Source organism: Polyodon spathula, chromosome 5, assembly GCF_017654505.1.
Source record: "Polyodon spathula isolate WHYD16114869_AA chromosome 5, ASM1765450v1, whole genome shotgun sequence".
In the NCBI taxonomy this organism is placed as follows: domain Eukaryota; kingdom Metazoa; phylum Chordata; class Actinopteri; order Acipenseriformes; family Polyodontidae; genus Polyodon; species Polyodon spathula.
The window spans coordinates 51823346-51843372 of record NC_054538.1 but is presented as its reverse complement, the minus strand read 5'-3'; the positions used below and the strand labels follow the sequence as shown (position 1 = coordinate 51843372).

Here is a 20027-nt window from a genome sequence, read left to right as displayed (position 1 = left end):
CATGCTCACAGAAGATACATAAAAAAAAAAAAAATAATAATAATAATCTAATTCATTATCACTGGCCTGGGGCTATAACATACAACTGTCATCCTTTTTTCATTGCAATACAGTGTAATCTTGTTTTATTAACAATTGCTCATTTGTGTTTACACATTTAAATACATTATATACACTTACATTTTACATCTAGAGAACTTGTCCAAATGTGACAAAAATTACATTATTTTTAAAATCTTCGGATACAGTACATGGAGTCATCTGTGCATCTGTCCGTATGTCACTTTTATATTTTTATGTACACGCAATGGAATCACATTTAACATGATCTACATGTTATGGAGGTGGCTAGCTTATTCAAAGTGTTTTGTCATTTTCTTTTAGTTTTTGATCAAGGAGGCAAGCAAGGAGCTTGCTTTGACATCTCTCCTCACTGTCCCTGCCCTAGAGACACTGACTGTTCTACTGCAGCAAGGGGAGGGAATCCTCGGTAATCCACACCACGTGACGCTGACTTTCAGTGCGCTCCTGTCTGTACCATTGGACCACATGCCAATAGAGGACTACTACAGTGTATTTCATGCCACCCACGAGGTCCTGTTCTCTGTAATACAGTGTCACCCAAAAGTAAGTAACAAATAATGAGTTCACTGTTGAAAACATTGGGTTTCTGTCTGTCAGGGAATTTCTTCCGTTACCAGACCTAGCACAGAAAATGTCCCTGGTACCACGGTAACCTTGAGGCACATCACAGTATACTGTGGTTTAGGGTTGAACATTTTTGTATGTTTTAATAGTCGAATACATGTAATTTAATAAACAATTACACAATCATACTTTACATCAGTGTGCCACTGGCTAAAAATAATGCTTACATAATATTGCTTAAAGTATTACGTAAAGAAAATAACATAATACTATTTAACAATGCTTCAATAAGTAGCCCTTTTTGTTAACGGGAAGTGGACCGAAGTGGAATACAAGGACCGTATGCATAAAGCCCAACTTCTGCACATTTTCCAAATCACAAGTAGGAGCAATAAATTATGTCTTCATTAGACAACTGTAAAATATAAATAAATGTTTATATTAAGTAACATATCATATATAGTACATACCTCTCAGTATACGTTCTGCTACTTGAAGCCTTAAAAATAATGTTGTAGAGAGTAGGGATGGGCATGTGTAAATGTTTATTTGAGTATTAGATTTGCAAATTGTAATCGCGTATTCTATCTTGTGTTGCAACAAATATAAGTGGTCTGAACAGGTCCATTAACCACGCTAAACCTGCCACTGCAAATAAATATTAAATATATTAAATACATTTTAAAAAAGAGGCTTTCTTTAAAGTGAAAGGAGATATACCAGTACTGTAGCCGTGGGTAATGGAGGTGGCTGGAATGCACCATTGCATGTATTAAAACTATATTTAATTATTCAATGTAATTAATATAAGAGACTACAATATAGAAGACATGTGTTACAGGAGACACTTGCAGCTTTGAAGATCAAATTGCAGCTTTGAAGACAGGCATTAAGGAACTATTTGATATTCCAGTGTTCGATTTAGGTATATTGGGCACTAAGTCCATGAGAACATAAGAAAGTTTACAAACGAGAGGAGGCCATTCTCTGTGTAAAAGAAAGTATACAACCCCCCCACCTGCTTCTGCTGTAATACAGAGAAGAATAGGTTATCATCTTTATTCTAATTTTATAACAATAAACAGTTTTATGATGCATAGCAGACCTATATTTAGGTACAACGGACAACTTGTGAATATGCTAACTTTTATATATTTTTTAATGTAGGTTAAGTGGCTCAGAAAAACAAAAACAGGCAGATCGTTGTGTACTATTAATAAGACTTCCTTACCATAGTTAAGCTTGAAACACTGAAACGAACTGAACATGTCTGGACTCAACCCCACGCATGTTTTGCTGGAACTATGTACATTGTTAAATAAATTACTTTTGTGTAGCTCTTAACAAAGAAGTACTAACCATGTTTAAAATCTTTATCAATTTGTGCTGTTAATGTTATCGCTGGCCCCCCTTTTTTCTGTTGGAAGTTCTGTTGCTGTGTCCCATGTTGCCCATATCCCAGCTTTACATTGTCCTGATTGCTTGTTTTCTGTTCCCATAATATGCCCCTCATTTCAAAAAGAGTAAGAGTATTTTTTTGGAGGGAGCATGATCTGGATAAAGTGGTGTTTGGAAGAGAATCTCCTTCTCTTGGCAAATGTTCCCAAGTAAAAGTTGAAAAAATTGAACATGCCTGATTTATGTCTGATATTCTGCGATACAATGTGGGGATACAACAACTAAAGTACTTTAATGCATCTCTTGTAAAGGCTGCACGGGATTCTGTAACACTGCTAATATAGCTACAACTTTACAGCAGTCTGGATTGAGTCTTTCCAGAAGAGTTTAGATTATTGAGTGTCTGCTATGTTGATATTTGGGCATGTGCCCATATTATTATTCTATATTACTGCTGCTTGAACATGCATCAAGTAAAGGACTGAAAGATGGTGCTGGTAAACTCAGGCAGCAGCCCAGGGGGTGACATAGCTGTTGTGTATGACAATCAAAGTGTTGTGGAAGGGTTCCTATTATATTTGTGTGTCATTGTTGAACAGGTGATGCTGAAGGCTGCTCCATCCTTTTTGAACTGTTTCTACCGTCTGGTAGTTTGCATTATGCATCAAGGACGGCAGAAAGGAGACGGAGAAAAAGGTAGGCCGTGGTTTGTCTCCCCTTTCCAGTTTGTACAGTTAAAGCTTAGGTTAGTTAAATGTTGGTGCACTGAACTAGATATTTCCCGGAAGGAATTAGAGCCGATAGTCTTTGTGGAATGGTCAAATATCCTTCCAGAACCATTTTAACACTTTACAGATTTGTCACATTGAATCATAGCTCTGCCGGCTTCCAAGGGGAACACTGCTAATCTACACAAACAATTAATTTCTGTATATGCTTGATATAGCACCGAGTCTCGACTTTCCGCCCATGTTCATGTTAGCACCCAGTCTTACTGGCAAGGTTAATAAGCGCCCATGCTCGCTAGACCGCCCCAATTAATTTTTTTAATATCTTACTTGGAAGTCAAAAACTTTTTTTCATCTGCATAATTAAATTAATTGACGGCTATTAACATATTTTGTTTAGTGTTCATTTGTCATGTTGGCAGGATATAGTCATGTCCCAAGCTGTTACAGGCAGTAATGAGAGACTCGGCGACAGAAGCTGCAGTTCAAGCGCTAAAGCGTACATTTCTGAACAAACTACACAAAAATCAACAGGGCATGAGGGCCAAAATAAAAGATTTACACAAAACAGTAATATGTAAGGTGGGCATTCACCTTCAGTACATCAAAAATAAACAGTTCACCAACTCAACTACTCCCTCCACCAAATAAAGGCTTTCTCCCCTTTTATACAGATGGCCATTCCCAATTAGCAATCAATTACCTTATTGGAGAATGGCCACATCTGTGATTGTTGGCAAGGACAGATTTAATCCCATCCCTGCAAAATTTAGCCCAGGGCTTCAATCCCTGCCATTTTATATTATATATATATATATATATATATATATATATATATATATATATATATATATATATATATAGCTCTGGAAAAAATTAAGAGACCACTGCAAAATTATCAGTTTCTCTGGTTTTACTATTTATAGGTATGTGTTTGGGTAAAATGAACATTTTTGTTTTATTCTATAAACTACTGACAACATTTCTCCCAAATTCCAAATAAAAATATTGTCATTTAGAGCATTTATTTGCAGAAAATGACAACTGGTCAAAATAACAAAAAAGATGCAGTGTTGTCAGACCTCGAATAATGCAAAGAAAATAAGTTCAGATTTATTTTTAAACAACAGAAATCAATATTTGGTGGAATAACCCTGATTTTCAAGCACAGCTTTCATGTGTTTTGGCATGCTCTCCACCAGTCTTTCACATTGATGTTGGGTGACTTTATGCCACTCCTGGCGCAAAAATTCAAGCAGCTCGGCTTTGTTTGATGTCTTGTGACCATCCATCTTCCTCTTGATCACATTCCAGAGGTTTTCATTGGGGTTCAGGTCTGGAGATTGGGCTGGCCATGACAGGGTCTTGATCTGGTGGTCCTCCATCCACACCTTGATTGACCTGGCTGTGTGGCATGGAGCATTGTCCTGCTGGAAAAGAGTTGGGGAACATTGTCAGAGCAGAAGGAAGCAAGTTTTCTTCCAGGACAACCTTGTGCTTGGCTTGATTCATGCGCCCTTCACAAAGACAAATCTGCCTGATTCCAACCTTGCTGAAGCACCCCAAGATGAGTCCAATTTTCAGCTTTGCCCAACACCTGGTCATCTAATGGTTAGACGGAGACCTGGAGAGGCCTACAAGCCACAGTGTCTCGCACCCACAGTGAAATGTGGTGGAGGATCGGTGATGATCTGGGGGTGCTTCAGCAAGGCTGGAATCGGGCAGCTTTGTCTTTGTGAAGGACGCATGAATTTTGCAGTGGTCTCTTAATGTTTTCCAGAGCTGTGTATATATATATATATATATATATATATATATATATATATATATATATATATATATATATATATATATATAGTCAGTCACAATGAACACTTTGTGTTTTCATTTGGAAACTGCTCTGTTGTACACGTTCAGGAGTGTGCAACTTCTTAAAAAGAACTTGTTGTCCAAATCACAAAATGCTGTAAAAATCTACTTGCCCCCTCACGTCGCACAAAACACACACAAAAAGTAGACTATAACTTGTAGGATTTTGGTTTTATTTAACAGTGAACACAATCAATCAATTAGTGGTTAACAGGGGCAGATCTATCCTTGTAACTTGACGGGTTACACTTAGACTTCAAGATACACAAAAGGTTCCCTGTGACCTCACCACAACAAATGTATAACATACTTTAAGTATATCAGTGAATTGTTTGGAGCAGTGTAGATTAGCAGTGTTCCCCTTGGAAGCCAGCAGAACTATGATTCAGTGTGACAAATCTGTAATGTGTTAAAATGATTATGGAAGGATATTTTAAGGAAATGTCCTTTCAGTGCAATTTGGAACACATTTGCTTGTAAATTTAAGTATACTACTAAGAGTACAACTATAAAAAGCAATACTTGGGAGTTATTCAAAGTTATTCGTTGAAAATAGCTTCTGCCTGTTTTTTTTTTTTCCACTCTTTCTCTAAAAGCTGAATCCAACTCCAGGTGTTTTAGTTTGTTGCATCGCAGTTGTGAAATCATTGCCAATTATTACTGCTGCTTTGTGGAATTCTGAATTTTCTTGATGTTCTTTCAGTTTTGTAACTGTTGAACCCCCGATTTTTAAAGGACTTGTGTATAACCTGTCAAGTTTCTCTGCATTTTGTAATGTTTTTTTTTATCAAAATGCATGCAATATTTATAGTAGGCTCCATCAAATTCTGAAAGTCAAAATAAGTTTTTTCTTGTGTTTATTTCTATTATATACTTTTTTTAAATAGTGTACAATATTTTACAGCTGTTTTTCTTCATCTAACTTATATCCCATTATGGCTAACTGGAAGACTGCTGCAGCATACCCTGAATTCATTTTTTTGGGGACGGTGGAGGCACCATTCTTTCCCTGTACTATCTCTGAAAAATAAATACATTAATACATTAACACATTGCCATGAGATTTAAAATATTGTACAGATAATCTCATATATAAGCATTTGATTTCTATCATTAGAAACATATTTGTCAATCTTCATGTTTTAATAGTTTCATAAATCAATGGATCGTGCATGTTTTTAATATAGTGTGTTATATCTAAAAAAAGTATGTAAATATATGGTAACTAGGTTAGCAACACTAAAATCGAAAGGAAAAAAAATCATTAGATTTTTTTCTCAGGGAAAGTTTGTCTTGAAATGCTTCTAAACAGTACTAGGAAATCTCTTCAGCATAAACAGTCACCACCGCTTAGAACGGGTGCATTTGTGTTAATGTGATTCACCCGCAGTAAGCGATGGACAGTATAAACTCCCACACAATAAACTGACATTCAAAATGTCCCCCAATCACCAGTACAGTAATCAAAACAAACAAGAGTGTATGCGGTTAAAAATCTTTATTAAAACACTCACTACACTAATAAAAAGGATGTATTAAAACCTATGAATGTAATAAAAAGTAAATTTTAAAAAAGTAATGCCAGTGCAGAAATGTACAGTACGTGGAGGCTACATTACTGCAAATTGTTTCCAGCGAAGAACTCTGTGATACGCATCTGGACAGTCTTTTTTTGCAATTATGGACGGTAAATTTGTCAGTCTTTTCCGGCTGTCTGTCCGGATGCTACTCCATAGTATGTGTTACAAACATTTTATTTACACTGAATTTTCGTGCTGATGCGCATCACTTTTCGCTTTCCAGCCGTGTTTGCTGTTGCAGTCAGTGCTGTTTTTTTTTTTTTTTTTTTCAAACTATAAACTGCGTACAGGGATTAAATAGCCAAGGTACAGTACAGGGTGCAAACAGCTGATTGATCGATCTGTCAAGCTTGTACTACTACTACAGGTGAAAACAGCCGAGATCATAACGAGATCCAAACAGCTGAGTTTGCCTGAAATATACGGTGTGCTTAACACGGTATGAACGATGCCTTTGTTATTAAAATCAATGGGAATGGCAAATGCTATTTGTCCGATGTAAACGACTGCCCGAAATAACCCTGGATGGTGTAAGTGGTGGATATATATGTGTGTGTGTGTGTATGTTACAGTTCATGCGTAAGTGGTGGATACTGTGTGTGTGTGTGTGTCACAAAGACGGCTGTAGTGGGTGACGTCAGACCAGAAACCAGGAAATAAACAACAGAGATGGAGTTTGGTGAAGCTGAGCGAATGGTCTCGCTCAGCATTTAATAGTTCACAGACATACAGAAAATAAAAGGTTGTAAGACAAACAAAACACAGGACACAGCACATTCGCCAAAATAAAGAGACAAACAAAACGGACTACACAGACAAACACGGTGAGCTGATATTTTAACTGTTATTATTATTCTTATTATTATTACCTCCGTCTCCAATCCCGTTCTCCACTCGCCAAACACACAACCCAGAGTGAGTGAAAACATGCTGCTTTTATGCAGCTGTAATGAGACTCGATTGCTAACCAATCATTCAGTTGGAGTCGCGGTACAACTGTAGGTGAATTAATAAATTGCTTCCCTCAGCAGCCTATGCAAGGGCTGCTTAGGACCGCCAGCATCTATTCCTGGTCCTTCTAGTGAAGGGAGAGGCAGCTCCTGCTCCTCTCCCCCTGATGGTGATGGAGGCAGAAGCAGCTCCAGCTCCTCTCCTCGTGATGGTGAGGGAAGTGATACCAGCAGGCATTCATCCACTGCTGGTGGGGAAAGTGATACCAGCAGGCATTCACCCTCTGCTGGTGGACGGGGACCCAGCAGACATTCACCCTCTGCTGGTGGACGGGGACCCAGCAGACATTCACCCTCTGCTGGTGGACGGGGACCCAGCAGACATTCACCCTCTGCTGGTGGACGGGGACCCAGCAGGCATTCACCCTCTGCTGGTGGGTGGGGACCCAGCAGGTATTCACCCTGTGCTGGTGGAGGAGGCGGAGGCAGAGGCAGCTCCTGCTGCGCTGCTCCTGGCGGTGCAGGTGGCGGAGGCAGAGGCAGCTCCTGCTGCTCTGCTCCTGGCGGTGGAGGTAGCGGAGGCATGTAGTCTCCTGACAATGGAGGTGGGAGCGGCGTGTAGTCTACCCTTGTTACAAGGGACTGGTGCGGCTCTCCCTCACTTGCAGGGGACTGGTGCAAGTCTCCCTCACTTGCAGGGGACTGGTGCGGCTCTCCCTCACTTGCAGGGGAAGGTGATGGAAGCAGAGGACGCACCTGCTCCTCTCCTCCAGGTGGTGACGGTAGGGGAAGTGATACTAGCAGGCACTCACCCTCTGCTGGTGGAGATAGGGACAGCAGGCATTCTTCCTCTGCTGGTGGAGATGGGGGTCAGCAGGCATTCTTTCTCTGCTGGCGGGGGTGGCAACAGCAGTCCCTCGGGCTTTGGTTTCCCGCGGTCCCCCCATCTGGGCACTGGACGCTCACGGTCCCCCCGTCTGGGCGCTGGACACACGGGCTCCTCCCAGACAGGCATTACTTCTGCCTCCGCATATTGCTTGGGGCAGATGGCCAACATGTGTGCATATGCCCCACAGCCGGGGCACACTCCCAACTGTCATCCCTGACCTCCTCCTGCTGTTGCTGTGGCTGCTGCTGCAGATTTTTCCTGCCCCTCCTTCTCCTCACCTTCCTCTCCTGGGCCTTTTCCTCCTCCTCTTAGAAGGGGCAGACAGCCACAATGTGCCCGTACACCCCACAGGCAAGGCACCAGCCTTGGTCCTCCATACCACTGAGGAGCTCCGTGCAGACATCTCTCCAGCCTTCCATTTTTGCTGTTTTTTTTGTGTTTTTTTCTTCAAAAAAACACTGCGGTTCCCTCTCTGGTCTGCTTCTAGGAGGTGCTGATAATCCCACGATGACACCACGTGTCGCAAAGACGGCTGTAGTGGGTGACATCAGACCAGAAACCAGGAAATAAACAACAGAGATGGAGTTTGGTGAAGCTAAGCGAATGGTCTCGCTCAGCATTTAATAGTGCACAGACAGACAAATAAAAGGTTGTAAGACAAACAAAACACAGGACACGGCACATTCGCCAAATTAAAGAGACAAACAAGACGGACTACACAGACAAACACGGTGAGCTGATGTTTTTACTCTTATTATTTTATTATTATTACCTCCGTCTCCAATCCCATTCTCCACTCACCGAACACGCAACCCAGAGTGAGTGAAAACATGCTGCTTTTATGCAGCTGTACTCGATTGCTAATCAGTCATTCAATTGGAGTCGCGGTACAACTGCACGTGTTAATAAAGTGCAATTCCCCGTGCTCACACATTATTACATTTTACCTGCACATGAAGTGCTGTGCAATCCTGTGCCTAAATACAAATATACATTTTAAACACTTGTGTTACACAGACCCGTTTATATCCCGTGTACAATGACTACACCCTAACATTAACACACAACATACAACACAAAATATTCACAGGGGCGGGCACTTTGCCACAGTGTGTTACGGTTCATGTGTAAGTTGTGGATACTGTATGTGTTTGTGTATGTATGTATAACTAGTGTTCCACGTTTTCGGTTTATTCCGAATTTTACCAAAAAAGTACAGGATTTTATTTTTAACTGAACGTCGTTTTTTTTTGTATGCAGTATTTTCCGGGTACTATTTTCTAGGAAATATACAATATTTTGATTAAAATGCTGCTTTATTTTGACTCCATTGTATAAGCTGCCCTACAGTGTATCCTAGGGTACAGCAGAAGTTTAGACGTCAGAGGATCAAATAACACAAACTTGGTTCTCTGTCACTTCACAAACACACTATCACCTGATTCTGTTGACCAATCAAAGTCTGATTATTGTGGCGATTGCTTGGCGTAGTAACTACTAGCTTGATCAAAAACTAAATTGACATACATGAAAATATAATATTTTTAGTAGATGAGGAAAGGGGAAAAAATATAAATCAATTTATGAATATGCAAAAGAAAACGAAGTTTCGAAGTATACAAAAAGCAAAAATAGTAGAAGTGGGTCAGATGAGGCAGAGGCTGCATAGCTCTGCAAATACTGCTGCACTGAGGTACGTGTTCACGCTGACAGAATAAAAGAACATACTGAAAAATAAGCAACACATTCTAAAACAAGAAAGTGAACTGAGACAAGCAATCAGTTTGTGCAGCTTTTATTTTGTATGTATTTAAATGAATATATGATTTAAATACAAAACAGTAATAGCGACCACTCGCTTCTAAATATAGCACTACACCACGGGGGTCCAGGACACTCAAGTAAAACAACTGAAGGTCCCAGAAGACATTTTTGGGGTCCCAGTACAAATGTTTTTCTCTTCATTTATTAAAGTTTTAACATTTTTAACAAAACGAATCAAACACTAAAAGCAACAAACAGAAGTTTTTTTTCTGTCTAAAATAACAAAGAACAGAAATAGAATCTGCAAAAGCAGATTTACATATAACTTGCTGCTCTTGTTTTGTATTAATATATGTACAGTGTTTTAATGCCATTCTAGTTACCACTACCCCCCCACCCCATTATTTTGTATGTATTTAAATGAATATATGATTTAAATACAAAACAGTAAGCTAGTCCTTTACTTTTTATTGGCAATGAAATCCACTGTAAATACAGTACTGTATTTTGGTGATGTAATTGTATTTGATAGTTTCATGATTTTAGTGCTAATTTTGATACAATTTCGCTTTGATGCAGTACGTCGCTGCCAGAACAGTGGAATGCATTTCCGATGTTTTAAGTCAGTTACCTAACTATGGTAACTTACACATTAGCGCTCATAACACATAAACACACCTTTATTTTAGACATACCAAGGTTTATATTAAAGATAAGAATGAATGTTGAAAACAGATTTCATCATCACGACTTTGTCTTTCATTCACAAGAAGTGTTACTATTTAATTATAATGTTAAATTCGTAAATCATAATACATTTTTGGTCTGTCTTTAAATGCTGCCTATTTTTCTACCAAGCTTCCCAAACTATCTAACTTAACAATTGCTTGTGCTTGGGAAGCAGTCAGCAAGAAAGCCTGAAATGGATTTCAGCAAATCATGCAACTCAGTATAGGAGGTCACGTGCAAGGGGTGCAACTCGGTATAGTGTTCGGTCCTTCAGTCCGCTCCAATCCAAGTTGTTTTCGGATCCGTTTTCCAGTACCCACAGCAGGAACTACAACAGAGTATATACATGCTAAAATTCTGAAACTTGCACCTCGTGCAATTATTTATTATTTGTTTATTTTAGCAGACAGCTTTATCCAAGGAGACTTAGAGGCTAGGGTGTGTGAAGTATGCATCAGCTGCAGAGTCACTTACAACAACGTCATTCCCGAAAGACGTAGCACAAGGAGGTTAAGTGTCTTGCTCAGGGTCACACAGTGAGTCAGTGAGTGAGCCAGGATTTGAACTATGTTCGTATATAAACATTTAACACCTTTCGTTAAATAGACTAGCAATTAAAATAATGTATATTTGGTATAGAAGAGCATCATAGTTTTGTATGAGGATAAAAAAAAAAAAGTTCTACGAAGCATCAGTAACTGTAATCTGTAGATTTTTTTTTTGTTCCAGTAAAGTCAACTTCAGCGAATGAAAGCAAAATGGATAAGCTAAGTGCCAACGATTTCTGTTCAGTTTTTAATTAGCCTAAATTACAGGTAGATGAATGCAGTTACATTATTGTGCATTCATTGAGGTCAATGGAGCTGACTACATTAGAACAACTTGTACAAAAGGGCAAGTTACTTCAGCAGGACCTTAAAGAGGATCTTCACTACAAGAAGACTGGCACCCCCAGTTCAAGGAATGCTGGTTCAGAAGCCAACAAACCAAAACATAGTCAAAACAGAGTCAAGAGGCAGATGTACTGGTAACGGACGATATGGTGGTTTGCCATTAGTAGATGTGGAACTCGACGGAACAAACAGAAGTAAAGCTGTAATCGATACTGGCTCCACTTACTGTTTATTGTCTGACAAGCTGCTCAAGTGTGGCAAGGAAAGACAAATAAAGGAGTGGAAAGGCAATGATGTGACCCTCGCAAAGACATCAAATGTGCTCCTTTAGGTGTGTTAACAGTTAACATAACAGCTGGTGGACATTCCTGGACAGGAGCAGTGTTAGTAATGGAACATTTAACTGACTTTATACTTGGTGCAGAGTTAAGACAATTAATGGACAATTAAGACAAGGATGATCATTAATCTTGCAGAAAATGAAGTCTGGTAGCCATTGAAATCTACTGATGCTTCTAACTGTAGAAACACCCTTGACTGCCACAATTTACCAGTGAGAGAGTGCAATCCAGATGCACTGAACTGCAAAATGAACAGTTTGTACGTTCTCCAGATAAGCAAGATCAGCTGTGTAAGTTGCTCACGCATTATGCAGATGTTATGGTTGACAATATTTGGAAAACCAGTTCAGGTAGACATGCTACCTGTCTGTTAAAAGTGCCCCAAGCAGACAGAGACCATATCCTTATGGGCCTGAGAAGAAGGCAATCATCCAGCAACAAGTAGAAAAGATGCTTACCATGGGAGTTCTGGAGCCATCAGCTTCATCATGGGCTGCTCCAGATGTCATTGTCAAGAAAAAGGACGTCAATAACAGTTTTATGTCGACTACAGGCATCTTAATAAGGCAACCAACTGATGCTTTCCCTATGGTTAACATCAGAAAAGTTCTTAACAGTCTACATGGGCTGAGAAGTGTATATTGGCAAATCGAAATGGAGCCAGAGAGCAGGAAACTGACCGCTTTTATCACCGCTTTTATCTTTACCAATTGCGAGTGATGCCTTTCGGCCTCAGAAACTCACCAGCCACATTTCAGAGGCTGATGAATGAAGTATTCCATGGGCTTCTCGCTCAGAATTGTTTTGCATATATGGATGATGCTGTGATCTATTCAGCCTCTCGGGAGCAACATCTACGGGACCTTTCTGAAGTTCTAACCAGACTGAGAGAACATGGCCTTACTTGTAAAACAGAAAATTGTGTTTTCAGTCATCAACAGCTAAAGCATCTTGGCCATGACATATCTGTAGATGGAGTGTCTCCAGATCATAAACTGTTGGAGGCTATAGGCCAGTATCCATGTCCTAGAAAACCAAGAGAGGTTTGCCAGTACCTTAGAATATTCGGTATGGTGGTTTTGTTCAAAATCTCTCTGACCTGGCTGAACCACTGTCCAGGTTACTTAAAAGAAATACACCTTGGAAGTGGACCGAAGATGCTCAGGATGCCTTTAAAGCTATTAAAGCCCAGCTGAAAGATGCAACATACCTAAGTTATCCAGATTTCACACAAACCTTCATTCTGCAGACTGACGCCAGTGGTGTCGGACTGGGTGCAATTCTGTATCGGCTTGATGGAGACAAGAAAACAGTAATTACTTTTGCAAGCCAAACTCTTGCTGAAGCAGAACGCAGGTACCATGCAAGAGAGAGAGAATGCCTTGCGGTAGTGTGGGCCACAAAGAAGTTCAGACCTTACTTAATTCTTATAACTGACAACAGTGCTTTGAAGTGGCTAGCCAACATGGGAGATACAAGCAGCAAGTTGGTTCGGTGGTCGCTTCAGCTACAAGAGCTTGACTTAGAAGTAAAGCACTGTGCAGGTACTGCAAACCAAGCCGCAGATGCTCTCTCACGCAATCCAGTAACAGACAGTGAGGTAGACTCCAGCCATCCTGCAGAAAAGATGCTACCAACTCTCAGTATGCCTGTCTCAGAATCAGCAACTCCAATGTATCTAGTTACTGCAGCAGATGATTATATTGCTTCACCATCTGTACAACGTGAAACGCTGTGCGAAGCAGAAGCCAAGGATGAGTATTTGAGCCCTATTATACGTTATGTAAAACATGGTGAACTTCCTCAATTGAATGCTCAACGAACACCCCGGACAACAAGACTTGCTTGACGAACAACAAGTTTTGCTGTTATACTTTGTCTGTTGGTCAAGTAGTTTTTATTTATTTATTTGTCCTTTATTCGCTCTTGCTAGAAAGGCACTCCAGGTATATTTGTAGAGAGCCACGTAAGTTTCTGAAGACTGAATAGTGGAATTCTAGCACCAAAGCACAAGCATTTGAAAAAGTGTTTACGTCCCACCCCAATCACTTTTGATTTACTCTTTTATTAAATTAAAGGTGTTTACATATTTTGTAAATTAGCAAATAATTTCTTAATACATGAACCTGACATTCAAATGCTGCAAGCTAGTAAAGTTACAAAAAAAAAAAACCACACCATAGTCACTGAGGTATTAGCAGATTAGGAAAAAATCGTGTTATGTAATTTGTAACACTTTGTGGTCAATGTGCTTGTTGGGATGTTTAAAAACTCAAAGTTTACCGTTTAGAAGCATTTCAAGACAAACTTTCCCTGGCAAAAAAAATGTATGATTTTTTTTTCTTTTGAAATAACCTGGTTTTCTATCTGCAGTATTTACATTTTTTATTTTTTTATTTAAAGCTGTATAATATATATAATATATATATGTATTTATATATTATATATAGTATATATAAGTATATATATATATATATGAATTTACTAGATAATTGAACAGAAGCGATATTAGTTATTTTTTAAACTGGTGCACAATCCTTTCATTTGTGAAAACACGTGAAGAAAGTAAACACTATGGACTTATAACAATGATAGAAATATTACTATCTTACTATATGGGATATATCTAATACATTATATATAGATATATATCTTATATATATATATATAATATATATATATTATATATATATAAACCATTTTTTAAGTAAACTGTAAAATTCATGGTGCCTGAACTATCTTTACTTTACACAGACATAGGATGAACCTAATAGACAAATATCTAATATATATATAGATAGATATATATATATATATATATATATATATATAAACATTTTTTTTTTACATCATACACGGACTGGATATGTATTTATTTATTAATTCATTTGTGTATTTATTTTTCAGTGAGAGTAGAGCATGGAAAGAATGGGAAATAAACAGAAGAGAAAAACTATTTTGTCTTTGCAGAATTTGATGAAGCCTACTGTAAATATTGTGTGTATTTTGGTAGAAAAGCTGTAAAAATGCAGAGAAACTTGACAGGTTATACACAAGTCTTTTAAAAATCCAAGGGGTCAGAAGTTGAATTCAGAAGTTGGATTCAGCTTGTAAATAAAGAGTGGAAAAAACAGGCAGAAGCTATTTTTATATTTGAATAACTACCAAGTTTCGCTTATTATAGTTGTACACTTAGCGTGTTGCTTAAATGTACCAGCTAATGTGTTCCAAACTGCACTGAAAGAAACATTTCCTTAAAGTATGTTTTAAATTGGTTGAGGTGAGGTGGGGTCACAGGGAACTCTTTTGTGTATCTTGAACCAGTCAAGCTACAAGGCTAGATCCATCCCCGTTAATCACTAATTGATTGTATTCACTATAAATAAAACCAAAATCCTACAAGTTATATTCTACTTTTTTGTGTGTGTTCTGTGCGATGGGTGGGGGGGCAAGCAGATTTTTCTAGCATTTTGTCCCTATATTACACATCTCTGCTAGGGGTGTGTAATATAACCTAGAGAAACCTGTGCTTGTGAATGTGATGTTGAGCTTCTATTTCATAATACCGATGTTTTTATTTTAGAATTTTGAACACAAATTAAATTATTGTGGCATATTTAATTTTTATACAAAATTAATATATAAACTAATTTAAATGTGGCCATGTCTTAACCACCAAGACAGAAGTGAGGACATTACTGTAGCAGGAATTAAGCAGATGGTTTTTATCAAAGTTAGCCCATTAACTGGAATTGGGGGTGGGTCAGTTGATTCAGTTTGGTCTACTACTGCAGAAACTGGAAATTGGGGCTGGGTCGTGATTCAGTTGGATCTGTACGATGAAAAAAGATGACATCTGCACCCCCCACATCAGCCCCCCACCCCCCCCCCCCCCCCCCCCCCCCCCCCCCCCCCCCCCCCCCCCCCCCCCCCCCCCCCCCCCCCCCCCCCACCCCCCCCCCCCCCCCCCCCCCCCGCGTGTAGCCCCCCCCCCCCCCCACCCCACGTGTACCCCCCCCCCCCCCCCCCCCCCCCCCCCCCCCCCCCCCCCCCCCCCCCCCCACCCCCGTCCCCCCCACCCCCCCCCCCCCCCCCCACCCCCCCCGCAAAGAAAGAAAGCATTTTTTTCACAGACCCCATTCTGAATTAATCAGTGCAATCCTGATGTTGGCTTCTTCACTTGATGTTGGCACTTCATTGTCTCAGTTGAGATTAGAATTGCTTACAGGTCTGTTTTCTTTAACCGAAAATGCTGCCAGTTTTCATGGCTCTGTGTAGCATTTGAGAAACACATAATGACATGAATGCTGCCGTGAGCTAAGTTCCACTTCAATTTAGTATAATGGATTACTAGTTTGTAATGCATAGATCAACAGCCAGATCTAAAATATGTTTTCTGACAAGGAAAAGCTGTTTCTAAAGGCAGCTTACTCTGGCTAAACATTAAAGAGCTCAAAAATACAGGGCTTTTCATTATTTATAAAAATTTTTTTTTAAAAAGCAGCTGCAGGGACTACAGTATGCAATGAGCATGGCAATGAAATGCAAATGCAAATTCCCTTTGGTGCATATGAGTGTGTGACATGGTAAGGGATTGTCACATTTGAAAGTATGTATCCTCACACAGAAGTCTAAATGTCAATTTTTAATCTGGCAGTAGGCAATACAAAAGCCATTTTATAAATTCTCAAATTCCCCCACCAGGGTCCATAGCAGAGTTTGACGTCATTTTGAAGTGTGCACAATTGGTGCAGAGGATGTACACGCACATTGCTTCCAAAACTGAAGAGTTCACTGTGTTTTCATCCTTCATTGTAGCACATTATGTGAACGAGCTTCAAAAGGTAATTATTATACTACTAACTGTACACATTCTACTTTTGCTTTGAACGTAATTGTGTAACTCAATTATTCCATGTGGCATTGAAACAAGGCCAAAAGGCCTTGTATACTTTTCTATATTGCATTTTCTGTTTAATACAGTACTTAATTTAATAATATGCAGTACTGTTTAAAATGTATGAAACATGTCATTTATCAATGTTCAGTTAGATTAAAAACTGGAGGTAATATGTGCTATAGACTAATAAATGTGATGTTTTCACTCCATTGTTGAAATATTTCATCAACATTTCATGCACGCTCCTCGGGGAGGTGCTCTATATATGTCTCAGGAGAACCACGTCTTAAATATGTCACTACATGTTCCCCTAGACAATAATAGGTAATAACTGCAATCGTTTGATCAGTGTCTAAGTATAAGAATTTCAGAACACAGCCTATTTAGTATTATTATACTCATACTGTGGCTTTTCATGTCAGGCTATTTCATTATACATTGTTGTTGTGAGTCTCTTGTACAATGTACAGTGAAACTGAAACATTAACACTTTTTTTGTGTGCACTAAGGTGACATTGCACCCTGAAGTAAAGAAGCATCTAACAGAGGGAATATACCAGATCCTTGACCTTTGCATCGAACAAGATATCAAGTTTTTGAATTCATCTCTCCAAATGGGAGTAAAGGAGGTCTTCAAGGAACTTTACAACAATTACACTCATTACCACAAGAGTCAGAGACAAGGAGAAGAGAAATATACTGCCTGAGTCCTTTTACTTTTTTCATTATCCTTGATATCCAAAGTGTGGGAAACAGTACAGTATACAGGCATTTTACGTAGATCCTAATGGACACACCTAACACTTTATCTGTATATAACCCATTGTTTTGCTGTCTCAGAGTCAAAACTACCCATGTAAAATAAATACTTCTTATTGAGGTTATTGGTGTAATGGCGACACTGGTAGCTATTGAATTTGTGTACATAAACAGAACCATAGCTTAGTAGTAAGATTTTCCTTTTGATTGTTTACATCTACGGTTTTCCATACTGGAGTAGTTGCCATTCATAAAATTGGATTCTTTTAAAAAAATGTCCTTGACCTCCAGAAAAGGTAATGGTTTCCAATGACTCATTTTATATGAAGTCTTTGCTTCAAGAGAATGTAATCTTGGTGGATATGTAAGTTCTTGTTCCATATTAAACACCTCAATATCATAAGCAATTTATATACATTCCAGCTGAATAAAATACACACACTCCTTTAACTCCTTTAACAAACCGACACGACTACTAAGTTAGGCAAAAGACAGTTTTAAAGAAAATGTGTGGCAAAAAGCATTGCATCACCAAAAATTTTAGACTTGAGACATAATTTAATAAAAACTACATGAACATAATGTTGGTATTTTATTTAACATCATGTAATCAAAGAAACTACAAGGTGATATAGCAGAAGTCTACCAGAAGCCATAATAGTTGTACAGTATCTCATGTTAGATTTTGCAATTCACATTTTTCAATTTGTCAGGTTTTCATTAACGTGACATTCAGAAGGTTTCTTCAACTGTGAATCAAAATGTGGTCATTCTATATGGTGATTGTAACAGGGGAGGTCTGTACTGACTGTGGTGAATGCGTGGTACTGCAGGGCGAGGGCGGCATCCCTGTAAGGTCCTCATGTCAGTTGGCTTTCCCGCTCTCTGAGTGGCTGAGAGCCGGGTCTTGGGGGATTGCTCCACCCATAAGCTTGGTTATGCATTCAGGTGGCCGCGATTAAGAATACACAGACGCTGGTGGAGAAGGCCGGTGTAAACATAGACCAGGCAGGAACGCCAGTGGTTGGAGCAAGTGACTAAAAGAGGCAAGCACGGCTGAGGAAGACAGCCAGCCTAGAGAAAGAAGACCATATAAAAAAAAAAGTATTACATACCCGAGGGGACATGTATAGCTATACGGGGAACTCTGGCCACCCCAGTGTATAGAGAATAGCCACGCGTAGGATGGAGACCCGGGCTGACCGGCATAGTGGCAGCGGGGGCACTGCGTAAGCAGCACTTTTGTTTTGTAGTTTTATTACTGTGTTTTATTTTCCTTTTTTCTTTCACCTTTGGTTTTCATTATTCTTTTGAGCACCTGTGAGTGCGCTAGCACTAAACTGTCTACCTGTGTTGGTATTTCTAAGGACCTGTCTGCCATCGGTGGTATTCAGGCCACGGACAACAGAGCTCTCTGCGGGCTAAAATAAATTCCTTCAAAAAGAAAAAAAGAAGCAAATAAAACTGGGCACCTGTGCAGTGTTTGCAAATACACTTCTGCTCCCGTGTCAGTGAATACCCACAGCCTTCCACAGTGATGGAAAACGTTCGGCCATAGCTGTAGTGGTATGGCACAAAAATATTAATGCTGCTACCTGGTGGTGACTGCTGATAAATCTGAAAACTGGATGGTCTGTATTCTTGTTTAAAGAAATTTAATTATTTCAACCCTGATATTGTATTCAAATCATGAATCTAATTTAATCAAAATCCATTTTAAAACATCCGAGGAGGTGAAAAAAGAATAGATATGACTTGATGCTATGGAACGTGTTAATGTACACTCCCCTCTTTTTATTTTAAAATGCTGGTTTTTTAACAAATCGTTTTACTCCAAAGCAAAATCAGATTACGCAGTGGGAAAATGTGTTTATTGTGACATGACTGACAATAAAAAGAGTATGGGAGTTTTCATTTGCAGTGGGAAAAGAATTAATCAAATCCATCATGAGAAAATGGACACTTTTCCTTCTTACCGGACCATGAAGAATCTCAACTGTTGGCCTGTTGTGTCTATAGACACCGAGATGTTTAATTTATTCATTTTATATGTGTTTGTCAGTCCTGGGATGACTACACGTGGAACACCTGTATAGACAATCTAATATATGGGTTTTGTTATTTGTTTTGTATTTGTGTTGTAAGCTCCAAATTTGGCAAATAGTATTTAGTCATTTAACATACGGCCCATGGAGAATGTGGTGATTGTCAAGCCAGCCCAGCTGCCTGCAAAATGCACCTGGGATTAACACAATTGTAGATAACATTTAGTTTCATAAAGTTTACCAATTTTACACTTCCATTAGCTACATAGGTCTTAAATTGGCAGTTTGTAAAGAAATGCATGTTGTAACAAACTTGTCAGTTTCAAAGTGAAAATAAATTGGTACTTGTGAACAAGTGGCTGAGTGGGTACAGATGCAGGAGAGATGCAGTGCGAGAATGAAACAGACAGATTTGTAATCTGGTTGAAAAGTGCTTTATTTATATTTTCTAGGTCTGGCGACCAAACAATAATCCCCTGGCAAAACACACCAATGTGTATTGCACGGGGTAAATGATAAGAGGATTGCAGTCCC

General features: G+C 39.2%; 1 protein-coding gene across 2 annotated transcripts in view; it reads left to right on the top strand.

Moving 5' to 3' along the window:
- The window catches only part of urb2 (URB2 ribosome biogenesis homolog), a 39899-nt gene extending 21867 nt beyond the window's left edge, over nucleotides 1–18032 (top strand). The window contains exons 7-10 of one of the 2 annotated variants that reach the window (XM_041250746.1): nucleotides 385–627; nucleotides 2646–2742; nucleotides 16494–16633; nucleotides 17199–18032. In XM_041250746.1, coding sequence (XP_041106680.1) covers nucleotides 385–627; nucleotides 2646–2742; nucleotides 16494–16633; nucleotides 17199–17396 — 678 coding nt within the window. In that variant the 3' untranslated portion in view covers nucleotides 17397–18032. Of the gene's footprint in view, nucleotides 1–384; nucleotides 628–2645; nucleotides 2743–14696; nucleotides 14784–16493; nucleotides 16634–17198 lie in introns of those variants that run through there. The other variant, XM_041250747.1, reaches the window with a different exon arrangement.
- Nucleotides 18033–20027: the final 1995 nt, after the last annotated feature.